Source organism: Nannobrachium achirus (genome assembly GCF_963921795.1).
Source record: "Nannobrachium achirus genome assembly, chromosome: 1".
In the NCBI taxonomy this organism is placed as follows: Eukaryota; Metazoa; Chordata; class Actinopteri; order Myctophiformes; family Myctophidae; genus Nannobrachium; species Nannobrachium achirus.
The window spans coordinates 30,423,844-30,440,869 of NC_137810.1; the positions used below are offsets into that span (position 1 = coordinate 30,423,844).

The 17,026-nt window shown below is 41.6% G+C and overlaps 1 protein-coding gene across 1 annotated transcript in view; it reads right to left on the reverse strand.

Annotated features, from left to right (window-relative positions):
• Nucleotides 1–17,026, reverse strand: part of swt1 (SWT1 RNA endoribonuclease homolog) — a 45,365-nt gene that overhangs the window by 24,207 nt on the left and 4,132 nt on the right. Inside the window, exons 8-26 of the mRNA XM_080728133.1 lie at nucleotides 15,577–15,669; nucleotides 15,213–15,305; nucleotides 14,909–15,001; nucleotides 13,388–13,459; nucleotides 12,186–12,278; nucleotides 11,504–11,596; nucleotides 10,505–10,576; nucleotides 10,215–10,304; nucleotides 9,163–9,369; nucleotides 8,568–8,645; nucleotides 8,245–8,409; nucleotides 7,112–7,153; nucleotides 6,758–6,881; nucleotides 6,000–6,095; nucleotides 4,677–4,868; nucleotides 3,076–3,169; nucleotides 2,037–2,344; nucleotides 1,511–1,680; nucleotides 709–850 (exon numbers count right to left, since the gene is read on the reverse strand). Coding sequence (XP_080584259.1) covers nucleotides 709–850; nucleotides 1,511–1,680; nucleotides 2,037–2,344; nucleotides 3,076–3,169; nucleotides 4,677–4,868; nucleotides 6,000–6,095; nucleotides 6,758–6,881; nucleotides 7,112–7,153; nucleotides 8,245–8,409; nucleotides 8,568–8,645; nucleotides 9,163–9,369; nucleotides 10,215–10,304; nucleotides 10,505–10,576; nucleotides 11,504–11,596; nucleotides 12,186–12,278; nucleotides 13,388–13,459; nucleotides 14,909–15,001; nucleotides 15,213–15,305; nucleotides 15,577–15,669 — 2,317 coding nt within the window. The remainder of the gene's footprint in view (nucleotides 1–708; nucleotides 851–1,510; nucleotides 1,681–2,036; nucleotides 2,345–3,075; nucleotides 3,170–4,676; nucleotides 4,869–5,999; nucleotides 6,096–6,757; nucleotides 6,882–7,111; nucleotides 7,154–8,244; nucleotides 8,410–8,567; nucleotides 8,646–9,162; nucleotides 9,370–10,214; nucleotides 10,305–10,504; nucleotides 10,577–11,503; nucleotides 11,597–12,185; nucleotides 12,279–13,387; nucleotides 13,460–14,908; nucleotides 15,002–15,212; nucleotides 15,306–15,576; nucleotides 15,670–17,026) is intronic.

Consider the following 17,026-nt stretch of genomic DNA (forward strand, 5'->3'; position numbering starts at 1 on the left):
TCCGTGGAGCACATATTTGGAAATCAGTACTGTCATTAATGAAAAGCATTGGTCTTCCCGTTTTTTGAAATGCTGAAAAATCATTAGCCATTGTTTGTCAAGATGACATATTAATTTCTTTCACAAAGCATCTGCAAGTGGCTCTATTACTGTAACATTACAATGGAAGGAAAATAACACAACTTGTGCCAGGGAGCTCGTTGATACAGTATCATGTGTTTTCTATAGCTTACGATGCCAAGCAGGATGGTATTTTAAAATAGTGGATTCAGAGCAGGAAAATGGTCTGGGGAAGACTAAAATAGGTCTCTAAATCAGTCTAGAGAATTTAGTTTCAAATATTATTTTCATGAAAGTAATACCAAGTCCCCAAAATAAGCAGATAGATTAAACAAAACACTGTAGGATAACATAATCAGGAACCTCTACGAGATGAGAGTGAATTTAATATATGCACAAGGAGTTTCTGGTTTGTGTCCAAAGAAAAATAAATATCTTGAAAACGCATCTATAGGTCTGAAAACCACTGCAACGTCATGCTAGGACGACTAGATATAATCTGGGATTTTGGTGTTTGGTGAAGTTTTGCATCGCGATGTGTTGTGAGCTTGTAGATCAGCAAACATATCATAATATCAAATTTTGTCCATATTTCCCAGCCCCAGTCCAACATTATGCACATACCACACATCAATATACTATATATACCTGGCGAGAAGAAGGCAATGAGATTCTTCACAGTTTGCTGCTGATTCCTTTGGATGCCAATGCTCCCAAAAACAGCAATCCAGTGTTTGTTCAAACACGCCAGGGCAGCCATAAGGCTCCAGGGTGGTTTCAAACAAACTATCTGGTGACAGAAGGAACAACACAGTGACCAGGTGAACTCAATGGACAATGAACAATGAAAATGTGGAATTAAAAAGTGATAGGCTACATTCCAACTTTGCAAGTGAGTTTGTCCTTACTCTATACCTAGCAACCTAGACCTCCCTTAGAGGACATACATAACCATTCAATTAGTTATTTGACTGAATCATTTACTCACACTCATCCACACATGCACAGATCTTTTCTTGGATCAGAGTCCCTTTGACCTCATACATAATGTGGATAGGGTAGAGATTAAGCCACGATGAATTAACGCAATAGAGTGCGACCCACTATATATATACCAATTCTAACTGCTTTGAGTATGTACTGTAACATATACACAATGGCAAATTACAGTATACTTACAAATGCAATGAACACCAAAATGCAAAGTGGGAGAGCTACAGCCTGCTACCGTTTGAAGTCCTAAAATGTGGAATTGAGTTTGCCAAATTTCAAAGCTTTTGTAACACATGGATTTTTATTTATTAAGAACATGTTGTGGTTAACATGAGCTTTGTTTCTTTTCCACAAAAATTACACCCACATGGATTGATAAATCTCTCTTCCGTGTCAGACACAGAAGCATTGTAATGTAAAGACATGTCTGTTCTAAACATGTATTTCTGTGATTTACCTCCTCCCATAAGGGCTCTCCAAAAGCAGCCTTCATCTCTGCCTCCAGTATGGCAGACAGCGCCTCCTTCAGGCAGTCCTCCATTAGTGAAACACAGTTGCTGAGCTCTGTTGTCCTGTCCTCTGCTTCCTTGCCTCTTTCATTCTCCTGTACCTTATGAAAGGGATTAACTGGAAACAATAGTGATGATTTCAATAAACACAATGTGTTCATTTGTATGTGTCATAAGTTATTTTCTTTATTTCAGAAGTATCTTATGTGCAACTTAAATGACCAATACCAACAGTGTGGAATGCTTAACCCATTGACTATGACTCTCTGTATACTTGACATTACTGTGACAATTTTCCAAAATGTACTTTAATTTGTGGAAGCCATTGGATTCCTTTCATTTCAGTACGGTCTGAAAATCATGGTTACAAATTGAGTACATTATCGACTGCATACATCAGACAAGGTGGGGGAAAGAAACCGGCAAGGTATATTTTCCTGGCTTTTTACAGAAGCCCATGACATGACATCTGACCTTTCTCCAATGGTTGCCAGCCGCCAGTTCTCTCGCCGAGGGTGGGTGCTGCTGTCTGGGTATGCACGATCGTTCTCCTCCCATCATGCGCCAACAGTGTGGGAGGTGGACTATGTCCATGTGTCTTCACCCCATCATGTGCCACCAGTGTGGGGTGTGGACTATGTCCATATGTCTTCACCCCATCATGTGCCACCAGTGTGGGGTGTGGACTATGTCCATATGTCTTCGCCTCCTCCTCTATGTCTGTTTTGCTGAGGGCCTTCACCCCGCTAAACAGAGACTTACTGCACAGGTTCTTGTCATTACTGGAGAACAGAGGAAAATAGACATCAGGTCTGTCAGTCTATTCAGAGAAATTTACTTTTGCTTCATGCAGAAGCTGGCAGACGTTAGGATGTAGCAGTGAGCGCAGAGCTCATTTTTTTACTGGACTTTTGTATCCATCAGCCTAGTAAATTGCTGTTCATGCTACACGACAAGGCTTCTGCAACGCAAGACTCAAGTCACACAAACGATGGATATGATGGTGGTGAGTTCCTAAAGTATTTACAAGAACGCATTCCCTTGCTTCACATATTAGTTGTTTTTCTATGACTCCATGGGCCCTATTTTGCGCACCACCTTACTCCTTATCCCTATTTTGAAAAACATTTTGAAATAGTTCAACTAGACGATATACATCGACATTGTGAGCTTGTAGATTGTCTATTTGAACTATTTTAAAATGTTTTTCAAAATAGTAAAAAATGGCAGAAGAGTTTAGAGATAAGGGGTAAGGCAAGATCTCTGTCTGTATGTCTGTCTCTCCTTCTGTCTTTCTCTCTGCTATATGTCTGCCTGCATTTCTCTCTCCTCCCTACTGGAACTATCTTAAGCTGGACTCAAGCACACTGACACACATGTACAGTATCCACAGAGGACACATGCACATGCTCACAACACACACTCTGCGGTATTGAGCAAAGCAATCAAGTAGTTCTGTAGTGGAGGCTGGGGTGACGGGTGGGGTGGGTTGAGTGTCTGTACTGTAACTCACGTGCACAGGAAGACAGCGCTCTCTGGGTAGAGACTCTGGTACTGCAGGCAGCACTGCAGTACTCTGTCATCATTGTTTTGAGTAGTCAGGTATTCTGTGGAGAAGGACAGAGTCAAGGACAGAGAAACAGACAGGTCACACAACACGGAGAAGATGGTCAAACTTATCTGCTTTAGCCCTCTGTATTACCAGGAAACACTAAAATGTACTCATTTATAGAGGGGGGAGAGAAAAGCACAATGTATATATCAACACACACATGCAGACATATTCATAAGAATGTGTCTGCTTTTTAATGGACATTCCTGGACACTTACACTTCCTGCTTCCTCACTATCAGACTTCTTGCAGGAGAGCTCAGCTTGAATTCCAGGGAAAGAGATGCCTAATTTATAATTTATATGAAATAAATAATATTTGAGTAATTTTGCTATTTTCGGCACGGGACACCGTAGTACAACTTCGTAAAAGATCTGGCTTCTGAGGGCAATTTCTTCATACAGGATTCAAAACTGCTTTGGTGCGGTGATTGACAACCCAGCATTACACATGTGCAACGGGTGTCTGTGCAACTAGGGTGCAGAATGCAGTACTCTTCACATATCTGGAACGCATCTTTATACTTGAGGCCCCAGTAGCTGACTCTAATCATGCACAGCTGATTACAGTCTAATCAGATGTGTGTGTTTCAGTCAAAGTGGTTTTGTCCCCCTGTATGTGCACACACCCAACTATTTTGTAAACAAAAAACCTGTGTCTACTGAAACAGGACTACCAACAAAGTACATAAATGTATGTACTGGACTCACCTTAGTGCCACAGGACACACCAAATCCTTAGGGCTAATTTAGCTCTGAGAGAGTAAATGAGGATTTTACTGTGTATGCAAAGCATATATTCAGACAGTAAATTACACAGTAGACAAAAGCACACAGCTTACTATTAGGGAGGTACATGTTATTGTGAGGGCATGTTATTTACAATGTGTAGTTGATGATAGTGTGTACCTGAGTCCAATGGCACAGATGAAGGCACGGAAATTATATAAAAGCTGAAGGTTGTGTGTATACTCATTATCACACTCAAGTTTGGACAAAAGAAGCCCAACTACATTATGACTGCACTAGGCAGAGAGAGAGAAATATTGATTGTGTTGTCTGTCAATTATCTTTCAGACAGCACGATTGTGGACAATAGGAGACCTTATGTGAGAATGCAGACTTGTCTTTGAAATGCCTACTTTTGTTACTTCCAACAGAGGTCTAGAATGTATCGCTAGTGCCACCTGGTGGAGGTTGCAATGATTTCTTTGTATGTGTGACTCATCTAGAACATGATGAATCTGCATGCATACAGGAGTTTAGTTTTATATCATCTTATTTGTAAATAATTTACTATATGTGTGTCCGTAAAGTCACTAATGGTGACCGTTCTACAAGCATGCTAGACAAAGGCCAGGCATTTTTCTTTCTGGGAGACTGAAAAGGTTGCCTCTACTGGAGGAATGTGAAGGCCACGACCAATAACACCCACGCAAGTCTCGAGCAGATATGTTACCTTTGCTCTCACTTTAAGACAATCTGACTGAAGTTGCGACTTACTGCAACTCTGAGAGGCCAGTTGCATTGACTGGCCCCAGACACCTGGCTCCTGCTTCTTAAGACACGTGTAAATGAAGTGGACTGCAGGACAGGCCAGGCGAGCCACACATTCACGCTGCTTCCCCGTATTCTTCAGCGAGTCCAGCTCCTGCAGCACCACCCAGGGGATCAGAATCACAGGGAAGCCCATTGCTACAAGACAAATAGGGGAGGAAGTATATTAGAGTTAATTCATACCCAGCAAGCACGGTCAGGACCTGGACCAATCAGTGACGTCTCAAATGGGGCCAGATCAAGTCAAATCATGACTAGTCGGATCTGGCCTATAATATCACCTGATTTCAACCAACATAAATCCTGCCCATGAAAGCGGACGTACTGGATTAATCAGAGAGGGTCCGAACGAGTCCAGATACATCATAACTAGTCAGATATGTCCCAGAATGTAACCTTAGTACCTTACATGCTCATATTTCAACTAACTTTACAAACAATAACAATAATCCTATAGTCCATATAACGTCCTGGTAATGACGTCAAGATCATCCCCATATGGGCTGTGATCTGGCCTAGTTCTGAACGTCACCGGAGTCACCGGAGGACGTTATCATAACGTCATCATGACGTCATTTGGCTTGCAGGGTACATACTACCTACTTTGTTTCTACAAGAGAAATCGTGTCGATGCTTTCTTGAGTTTAAATAAACGCTTGTCAGACACAGTATACACTAAGGCTAAGCCTTAGGGGTATAATATTACTAGATTGGACTTGTAGTGATATCTCTGCATTCCACAACATGATAACTCTGCATTCCACAACATGAGACAAAGGTTACTGTGGATTTTCTGAAAATGCACTGAGGACAAAATATAAATAAACCTAAATCTCACATGTGACAAACTCACAAACTACTTTTGTACTGCTAAACCTCCCCTAAATGGTCACTCTATATGTAGGCATGTTGCACTAATAGATAAGCTTACACTACAACAGGTAAGCTGTTGACTGGTCTCCAATCCATACACTAATGGTAACAGCAGGGTTCAGAGGGCACATACCAACTCAAAATAAACACGCAAAAGATTAGTGACTCCAGATTAACTCCAGAAAGAATAAGGATTATTCCAAATAGGTATGAATCAGTTAATTGAAATAATCTATTTAAACAATTCTTTATAAAATAATAAATAGTTTATTGCATATAATGACATTCTTTTTGAGTCTCAAAGCACTCACTGAGAGAACTTAAACTAAAGGTAGGAAAACATGTAGATAATCCATGTATGTACTATGTAGATAATCCATAGATTGATCTACACACCTCCAAGGCCATGAGAGATGATCTTCTTCACAAAATCCAGGTGACTGAGGAGAATGTTTGTGTCCAAAGCAATGATGACCCTACACTTTGGCAGTCCTTTAAGTGAAAAAAATTAATAAAATCACACTGAATTCATAACTGCATGGTATTACTGAGTTTGTATTAAAAGTAAAATCCTATATGTAACAACACACTTAAACTTAAAACAAAAATGTACAGAGAATGAAAATATTACAGGCAAAAGGTTTTTTCTGCGGAGAGAATTATTCATCGTTTTCATCATATTTTCTAAGACACTTTGGGGAAATTATTAAATGTCTAGCATTAATTTCCACTGTCCAGTCAGAGAAGTATAACATAACTCAAACATATATTGATATAACTTTTATAAAATGTTCTATTTTCTATGCTACAAGAGTGGCACCAAACCACCAGGAAATAAATCTTATTATGTAAACATACAATTGGTGACATTTAATGATGCAATGTGTGGCAGGGTATAGTAATTTGTCAATCCCTATTCTGAGCATGTCATAGTAGGCGCACATTTGGTGAAAATAGCCAATCTACAAGCTCCCAATGCATTCGACACGACGAGTTGTGAGCTTGAAGATCAGCTATTTTTAACAGAGATTTGGGAAAAAAGGAGAGAACCAAGTATAGAGTAGACCCCAGTGGAACCCCAGTCAACAAAGAACTGTATATTGGTATAGTGGTTAAATTATTGTCAGGTGTCATTTGACGAAGGTACAACTCACCAGGCCCTTCTGTGACAACCTCCACTGATGGGTCTAGATCCATAGAGGTGAGTTCTCCATAGCGCTCCACTAAGTTCAGGCTGTCCTTAGAGCGAGCATCATGCAGCTCCTCAACCACCTGCATCTACAATATATTTTAAAAGGTTATCAAGGTACAAACTTTTACTATTAATAACATTTGACGAGAATAGCAGATATACAAGCTTGCGGTGAAACATGTTCGGAGCTTGTAGATCGGCCATTTCAGTTAACAGATTTGGTCCTCAAAGCGATTTCATTACTTGACTTCAAAGGTCATTAAACATTTTGAATAATTTAAGAATAATACAAAGTGCTGAGGACAAGCACACTTACTTCAACATCATTGTCATAGACCTGTGTTCCATCATGTACACTCTGCAACACATTATGAGTCATGTTAAAACAAGGGCATTATACTGTAGCATTACAAAAAACACTTTGGTATGGTTTACACACACACACACACACACACACACACACACACACACACACACACACACACACACACACACACACACACACACACACACACACACACACACACACACACACACACACACACACACACACACACACACACAGTAAGAAGCCTAAGGGTGAAAAGCGACCTTGCCCTTTGCACCATGTCTTGGCCATCTGACCAGTATATCGGACCAGTTACCCATATACAGTATGGAGACCCCTGATACCCATATATGGAGATCCATGTATATGGAGATATGCTATGAGACCCCAAACATGCTTAGTTGCTTACTCAGTTATTCGTTATGTGAAAGTCCTATGACGTCTATGATATCTGAAATCATACACATACACACAAATACAAACCCTTTATGGTCATATATGGAGATCCCTGTCTGTAGAACCAGCCACACAGATATGGGCTGTCTTGGCAATCTGTCTTGGCCATATATGGATTCTGTTAGTGTGGTATGTGGTCGATGTGGCCTCCATATGGGCATTCCCATATGAAGTCCTGTTAGATATGGGCTTAATATTGATGACATGAGGGATCTCCATATAAGGGCATAAAAGGGATTCTGTTAGTGTGGTTCCCCTGACATCTCAGTGATGTCAGAGCGTCAAACCGAGAGTTTCACGGAGACGTGACACAGAGACATTTACACAGAGACAAGATGTGACCGTTTTCTAATAATATACTAGATGTTCAGGCCGCTACACAGCCTTCAAACCTAGTCCTATGTTGCGCTGATAAGAGCAATGGTCCCTGAAGTATGGCCAGTTGAAGTTTTAACACTACCAAGCAGTGATGCACTAGCAGCACCCAGGTCCACTGTCATACCTGTGTGACCTTGCGTTCGGGAGGTAGGGACACAAGTTTGGAACCTGTAGCATGCTGGGAATTCGAATTACGGCTGTTTAAATCCCAGCCCATAGGAACACAGAGAGGGCAGGGCTTAAGCAATTACAGCCTGTAATTGGCTTTCTAAGAGGCGAGCACCTACCAAGTTTGGGGCCTCCACACGTGGTCCACACGGGGTTCCTGGTGTGGCCATGCTGATGGCAGACCCCTGCCCAGTGTTGGTGCCTAGATTGGTGTGAATCGGGGGTCCGGATGTTACGTTTGTGGGGTCCACCCACCCACAGTCGACCCACTGTTGGTTGACCATCTAGGCAATTTTAATATAGGATATACATATAGTATACATTATATTATATATTATATTTATATATATACACATACACTATATACATATACAGTATATATACATACACATACACACATTATGTAGAAGAATATAAACCAAATGAAGAAGTCCACACTTACTTCTTTCTTAGGGGGAACCTGAGATTGTAAGAGCTTGGCTGTGACTGTCGAAGGCACTTGTGTTCCATCATGTACACTCTGCAACACGAGTATGAGTCAAAAAAACTGTCTCCACTTTGGTCTGGGCATTATTTTACATATTTACAGTTTACACATATCCCACACACCTTTGTGTGTGTGTGTGTGTGTGTGTGTGTGTGTGTGTGTGTGTGTGTGTGTGTGTGTGTGTGTGTGTGTGTGTGTGTGTGTGTGTGTGTGTGTAAAGTCTGCACACTGCTAAATATGCGTCCACAGTTTATTGCAAGCTCAGGAACAGTTATTTTTGTTGATCGCTTACTTGTCCTGCACCTGGACACTACAGTGGACGATGCACTACTTCTCTCATTGAAACTTTGACTGTCTTCAGACTATCACTGAGGCCTTTGTAAAACAAAAGCTAGTTCCATAACATATTACCTGTAGCATGCTGGGAACTGGAGTTATGGTTTTTTAAAGCACAACCAATAGTAACACAGTAGGGGCAGGGCTTAAACTGGAGTTATGGCTTTTTAAAGCCCAGCCAATAGGAACACAATTGCCGACTAAGAGCACCTACCACGTTGGGGGCCTCCACAGGTGGTCCATACGTGGTCCCGGGTGTGGCCATTCTGGTGGCAGACCCCTGCCCAGTGTTGGTGCCTCGTTTGATGCTGATTGGAGCAACGTTGCGTCTCACAGGTTTGCATGTTATGGTTGTGGCGTTCACCGGCACCCACCCACCGTCGACCCATCGTCCACCGTCGACCCAGCGTCGGTTGACCATCTAGGACACACACACACACAAACACGTATGTATATATATTAAGGCTGTCAATCTATTAAAATATTTAATCGCGATTAATTGCAAATTAATCACATATTTTGTATCTGTTCTAAATCTACCTTGAACAGGTATTTAATACTCATATCAACATGGGAGTAGACAAATACTTGCTTTATGCAAATGATATGTGTTTATTATTATTATTTATTATCATATTGGATTGGAACAATGACAAATAGGCCTACTGTCCAGAATCTTCAAGAGAAAATATCTGTTTCCATTAGGACAGATTTAAATGAACTTTTATACTTGGCATTTAATCACTTAAACCACAGCATCCCTATTCTGGGGGGAACATTCACCAAAAATGATGTAGAGACACCGTGATGGCTCGTTGGAGATGTGTGGCACTGTGGCACAGGCATATGCCCAATTGCCCATGCAGTTCCCTGGCCGCTGCGATCATGTTGCGTGCACTGTCGGTGGTCACTCAGTGTGCTGACTTTATTTTCAATGATACACTCTCCGGCTACTCGCATGGCGGAGGCTTTGGGGGCATACAAGCACAGACAAGTTTCAGGGCTACCGTACGTCTTCATAACAGTCAGCGCATGCAACCGAAGTCTCCTCTCCCCGTCAAAATAATGTGCTGTGTTCTCGAGGGAACTGTGATTACTGAATGAAGTCCAATAGTCTCCAATGAGTGCAACTGTGGTTGTCTGTCTGCCCCTGTGCCCCAAAACCTCCACCGCTCTGTCTGTCTCGTTGTTTACGAGTGCACCAAGGCTCAAACATCACCGCATTCTGTAGAAGCATATAAACCGACTGAAGAAGTCCACACTCACTTCTTTCTTAGGGGGAACCTGAGATTGTAAGGGCTCGGCTGTCGCAGGCACTTGAGTGACATTCCATTGTTTTGATGCTCCATGTACACTCTGCAACACATTATGAGAGTTAAAACAAGAAATGGGCATTACTTACTGTAGTATTACATAAAACTGACTCCACTTTGGTCTGCACATTATTTTAGATATTTAAACATATCACACACATATATAGAATACATACACACACACATGCATACACACATATACTGTATGAAACATATAAACCGACTGAAGAAGTTCACACTAACTTCTTTCTTAGGGAGCATCTGAGATTCTAAGGGTTTGGCTGTCGAAGGCACTTGTATTCCATCATGTACACTCTGCAACACATTATATGAGTCATATTAAAACAAGAAATGGGCATTACATAAAACTGGCTGCACTTGGGTCTGCACATTATTTTACATATTTACACATTACGTGTGAAAATCGACTCGATTACCGACTCATGCTAATCTTGACTCAAAACATTTGTCAAGTTGAGTCGTTTTTTTTTTTTTACTTTTTTCCCCAAAAAATGTTTTTATGGCTTGTTGGAAAATGTTATAAGCGTTAATGTTTTCCAGCCTTGTGCATGCTTGAAAAAATGCTTGAAACGAAAGCTTGCTTGTTAATGGCACGTCACCATCGTGTGCAATGATTTTGTCAAGATTGACAATAAAACACAACACAAAGTATGCTAGTTGTCGTTAGAGGTCAAAGAGTGGAGAGCGGAGGGAGAGCGAGGCAGACCAAACCTCTACATTGTGATACACTAGCCTGGGTGCCAACCTGAGCCTGCTCGCTACGTTCCATGGATTTTGTCGCTTCTAGTCTCTCAAGAACAGACTCCATGCTAACGCAAGGAAGAGCAACTATTTCTTTGGCGATGGGTTGGTTCCCAGATTGCTTTGCTACTGACAAAACCAATCAAGGGAACGTAGCGAGTAGCCTGGCACCCAGGCTAGTGATAAACGGCAGAAAGGATCACTGATTTGACAGCCAAGATGATAGCCAAAGATATTATGCCTTGATTCTATAGTGTTGTCAAGAGGAAAGGCTTCCGTGAGCCTTGTTTTGTGACAAGTAGCGCATTTTTCCCTCATCTCAACTGCGCAAGACCGACACATCGATTTTGGCCACGACACATCGATTAACATCCCTAGTCTATATACACACATACTGTAGATAGTACATACATGCAAACAGCATACATAACGTAGTATTCTGTAGAAGCATATAAACACTCTGAAGAAGTCCACACTCACTTCTTTCTTAGGGGGAACCTGAGATTCTAAGGTCTCGGTTGTCGAAGGTACTTGTGTGACATTCATCTGTTTTGATGCTCCATCATGTACACTCTACAACACATTATGAGTCATATTAAAACAGGAAATGGGCATTACTTACTGTAGCATTACATAAAACTGACTGGTCTGCACATTACTTTATATATTTACACAGTGTGTGTGTGTGTGTGTGTGTGTGTGTGTGTGTGTGTGTGTGTGTGTGTGTGTGTGTGTGTGTGTGTACACACAGTATGTATAGTATATACTGTATATATACTGTATACAAAATAATTGACAGAGCAGCAATCATAACTGCGGTGCTGCAGTGAACTAATGACAACTACAGGGCAGCACTCTGTGGATTCGTCTATACACACACACACACACACACACACACACACACACACGTAAGACGCTTAAGGGCGGGGTTGCGCAGGACTTAATTCGCACAGGACGGAATTCATTTGCAAGTGTGATTTGAGTTGCGGTTGGTTGTTTAAGTTGGACAAAATGTGATGTCACAATGTGATGTCACAACAATGTGATACTGACAAAATGTGATGGTTTTCATAGTTAAGTGCGACCTACGGTCGCAATAAATACACACAGTATAGAGTATTCTGTAGAAGCATATAAACCGACTGAAAAAGTCCACACTCACTTCTTTCTTAGGGGGAGCCTGAGATTGGATGGCCTTAGCTGTCGAAGGCACTTGTGTGGCATTCCTCTGTTTTGATGTTCCATCATGTACACTCTGCAACACATTATGAGACAACAAGAAATGGGCCTTACTTCCTGTAGAATTACGAAAACAGTATCCACTTTGGTCTGCTCATTATTATGTTTTACTCTTACATTTTTACCCCATGATTTTTGTAACCCATCTTTTCCACCCAGTGTCAATTGTAACTATTTTACATATTTACACATATCACACACAAATTTGTACACACACACAGTAGAGGATGACATTTTATTCCCGTTCCCGTGGGTCCCGTGGGTCCCGCGGGATTCCCGTGGGACAGGAGTCAAATTTGTATTAATGCCAGGATCGGGACGGGACAGGATTGAAAATCAACAGGAGTGGGCAGGAGCGGGAATCATCCCAGACCAGTTCATCAAATCGCAGAAATAAATTGCACAGGAAAGTGAGGTCTTTGAACTGCCAACATTATAAGATTATACATTATATAATAATAAACATGATATCAAATAGAATATGGATCAAAATAGAAAAACATCTGCGCGATTTTATTTTTTTATATTTTTTTCGGGAGCGGGATGTGAACGGGAGTGATTTTGACCAGGAGCGGGATGGGACCAGGAGTCATTTTACAGGAGTGGGACAGGATGGGATTTTTTTCCCCACTCTAGCCCAGGATTGGGATGGGACAGGATTTTTTCTGCGGGAGTGGGACGGGACAGGAGTGAAAATTCATCAAAATGTCATCCTCTAACACACAGCACACAGCACGCACGCACACAGCACGCACGCACGCACGCACGCACGCACGCACGCACGCACGCACGCACGCACGCACGCACGCACGCACGCACGCACGCACGCACGCACGCACGCACGCACGCACGCACGCACGCACGCACGCACGCACGCACGCACGCACGCACGCACGCACGCACGCACGCACGCACGCACGCACGCACGCACGCACGCACGCACGCACGCACGCACGCACGCACGCACACACACACACACACACACACACACACACACACACACACACACACACACACACACACACACACACACACACACACACACACACACACACACACACACACACACACACACACACACACACACACAGTATATAGAAACTGACTGAAGAAGTCCACACTCACTTCTTTCTTAGGGTGCATCTCAGATTGTAAGGGCTTGGCTGTTGAAGGCACTTGTGTGGAATCATGTACACTCTGCAACACATTATGTCATATTAAAACAAAAAATGGGCATTACTTACATTCTGTAGCATTACATAAAATTTACTCCACTTTGGTCTGCACATTATTTATTTTACATATTTACCCGAGGGCCAGTTGTCCGGATTTTAAATGAAGCAAACACAGAACTAAAAGTTCCTGTGATTGGCCGCTAGTTGCGCTGTTCTGGTACCAAAAGCAAAATGTTCTCCATAGGATTCCATTCATTTCCCCCGAATTTTTATATCTGATTTTCTTACCATAATAAACATTGTCATAAATACTTCCTGCTGCTAGTTTAAAGCCTCGTTTCAATCACCATAATATGCATTTTGTGAAAATATGGTCCAATTTATGTTATAATTGATGTTAAAGCAGGGTATGCTGTAGGAGGGGCTTGTGATCAAAGGCTTGTGCTGATTCTTCTTTGTGTGCTTTATTTTCAGCATTTTTTAATGCTAACCTGGTGAATGCTAACCTGCCGACACTGGTGAATGCTAACCTGGTGAATGCTAACCTGCCGACAATGGTGAATGCTAACCTGCCGACGCTGGTGAATGCTAACCTGGTGAATGCTAACCTAGTGAATGCTAACCTGGTGAATGCTACTATGCCTAAAACTAACCCTAACCTCAGTAAAACTATGCCTAAACCTAACCTGGTGAATGCTAACCTGCCGGTGCTGGTGAATGCTAACATGGTGAATGTTAACCTGGTGAATGACAACCCTTACCCCAGTAAAACTATGCCTAAACCTAACCCTGTAGGACTAATGAGATGTCAGACTTATGGGCAGTCCCCAGAAGGAGGCACCGCTTGCTCCACCTCGCGCCCAAAAACCAGGGGCATAGTTCTGCCGATTTAAAATGACTCCAATACGGAACTAAAACTTCCTATGATTGGCCGCTAGTTGCGCTGTTTTCCCCACCGGCCGATCGCAAAAAGAATTGCCCACCATTGGATCCCATTCATTTTCCCCTTTCGTTTTCTAACCTTAATTAACATTTTCATGAATACTGTATGGTTCCTATCGCTAGTTAAAAATTGCCTTTCAATCACCATCATATTCGTTTTGTTGAAATGTGGTCCAATGTATTTTAAAATAAATGATAAAGTTGCGGTGGCCAACTAAACTAATACCAGCCGGCTGTGTTCTTCTTCGTGTGCTGTATTTCGGAAGGCTCCGACCACATTCTCCCATGTATCCCTGCGTTGCACGTGACTGTTGGCAGCCAATAGCATCTCTGATGCCTTTACAATTCTATGATGGCGAAACCCATTCCAAGGGGTAGAAAGGGCCATTTGCGCTGCATAGAAACCAATGGCTTCGCTTCGTCCATATTTTTCTACAGTCTATGCCAAAAACGAGCGCTCCTGGTCTCAATCTCACAGAATCTCAAAAACATTGTGACATATACACCAACTGATAAAGTCCACACTCACTTCTTTCTTAGGGGGAACCTGAGATTGGATGGCCTTAGCTGTCGACGGCACTTGTGTGACATTCCTCTGTTTTGATGTTCCATCATGTACACTCTGCAACACATTATGAGTCAATAAATTATTTACTGTATTATTACATAAAACTGCACATTATTTTACATATTTACATATATCACACACAATGTGTATACATACACCTATATTTTATATACTACACACACACACACACACACACACACACACACACACACACACACGTATATATATGGAAGCATATAAACCGACTGAAGGCGGCTACACTCACTTCTTTCTTAGGGGGAACCTGAGATTGGATGGCCTTAGCTGTCGACGGCACTTGTGTGACATTCCTCTGTTTTGATGTTCCATCATGTACACTCTGCAACACATTATGAGTCATATTAAAACAATAAATTACTTACTGTATTATTACATAAAACGGCACATTATTTTACATATTTACATATATCACACACAATGTGTATACATACACATATATTGTATATACTACACACACACACACACACACACACACACACACACACACACACACACACACACACACACACACACACACACACACACACACACACACACACACACGTATATATATGGAAGCATATAAACCGACTGAAGAAGGCTACACTCACTTCATTCTTAGGGGGAACCTGAGATTGGATGGCCTTGGCTGCCGCAGCCACTCCTTTGGAATTCCTTGGTTTTGATGTTCCATCATGTACACCCTGCAACACATTATGAGTCATATTGAGCGGTGCAAAGATATTTAGGGAGTATGATATATTGTGGACTTCGATTTTCAAGCCTTTTCTTTAAATAACTAGACCAGGTCAACCTGGTTGTGCCAGACCCCCTGTCTGTCATCATTATTTATGACATCATGCCTTTTGTAGGCATGTCATCATCATGTCATCATCATATATACCCTTTATATAGAAAACCCGGACAGACAGACCGACATTTGCTTATGTAGGCCTACCCATTTCATGGGTCTGGCAATCATAAATGCTTTTCCCTTTTAAATTGAAGATATTAAATAATATCTTTATTATTACACATAATATGTGTGTGTGTGTGTGTGTGTGTGTGTGTGTGTGTGTGTGTGTGTGTGTGTGTGTGTGTGTGTGTGTGTGTGTGTGGCCATGATCAATCAATAGCTAGCTGTTCTAACCATAAATTAGCCAAATTCAACACTAGCAGTTTAGTATTCACAATCACCAAGTCAGCATTTATAAGCATCGACAAGTTAGCATACCCAATCACTAGGTTAACATTCACAATATACATCATCAATATAAACCAATTATATTCAATCATGTCCATGATGTCATGTCTACATCACAATAGATGGTATATAGTAAACATAACATAAGATCCAGTCAAAAGGGAAAGCAATAGACAAGTGCCAGGACCGAGATCAGGACAGGGACACCCGTGGTCCACAATTAATCAGGCACTCTATGTGGGGGTGTCCTGTTTACCCATAATAGATCTGTCTACCCATAGTGGATCTGTCTGTGGGGGAGAGGAGAAACCAAAGGACAAGGTGACCATGGTGAGCAGAGGGGAAGTGTGTGGATAATTATCTTTTCCAAAATAAGAAGAGCTACAGATTTGACCTTATTTGCCTCTAGAGCTTAAGGCCAAGACCAAGACCTAAGAGGTTTTTCAAAGGCTGTTCATTTGTATTTTAAACTTGTATTAGCTGCCTGTCATTTATAACCTGTGAAATTATCCACAGTCTGTCTAAAAGTGTGGATATTTTCTCCGCTTATGAGTGATATTGAGGTATATCAAAGTGGATCAAAAACTACATATTCTTAATTATGGTTAATATGCATCCACATAATTAATTTGTTGTTACACGCTCCATTTGTTGCGTTTGGCTGTACAATGGCAAGCACAGTGTTAGGCCTAAGTAGGCCTACATATATTGGCTGTTATAGGTCTGTATATGTACAAGATGACACATACAAGACGTTGTGCCGACTTACGTTAATATACACGCACATATGTTGGAAACATGCAGCACATGTTTATGTAAGTGACTGACCAACAGCTGGGGTCACTCTCACCCTATGT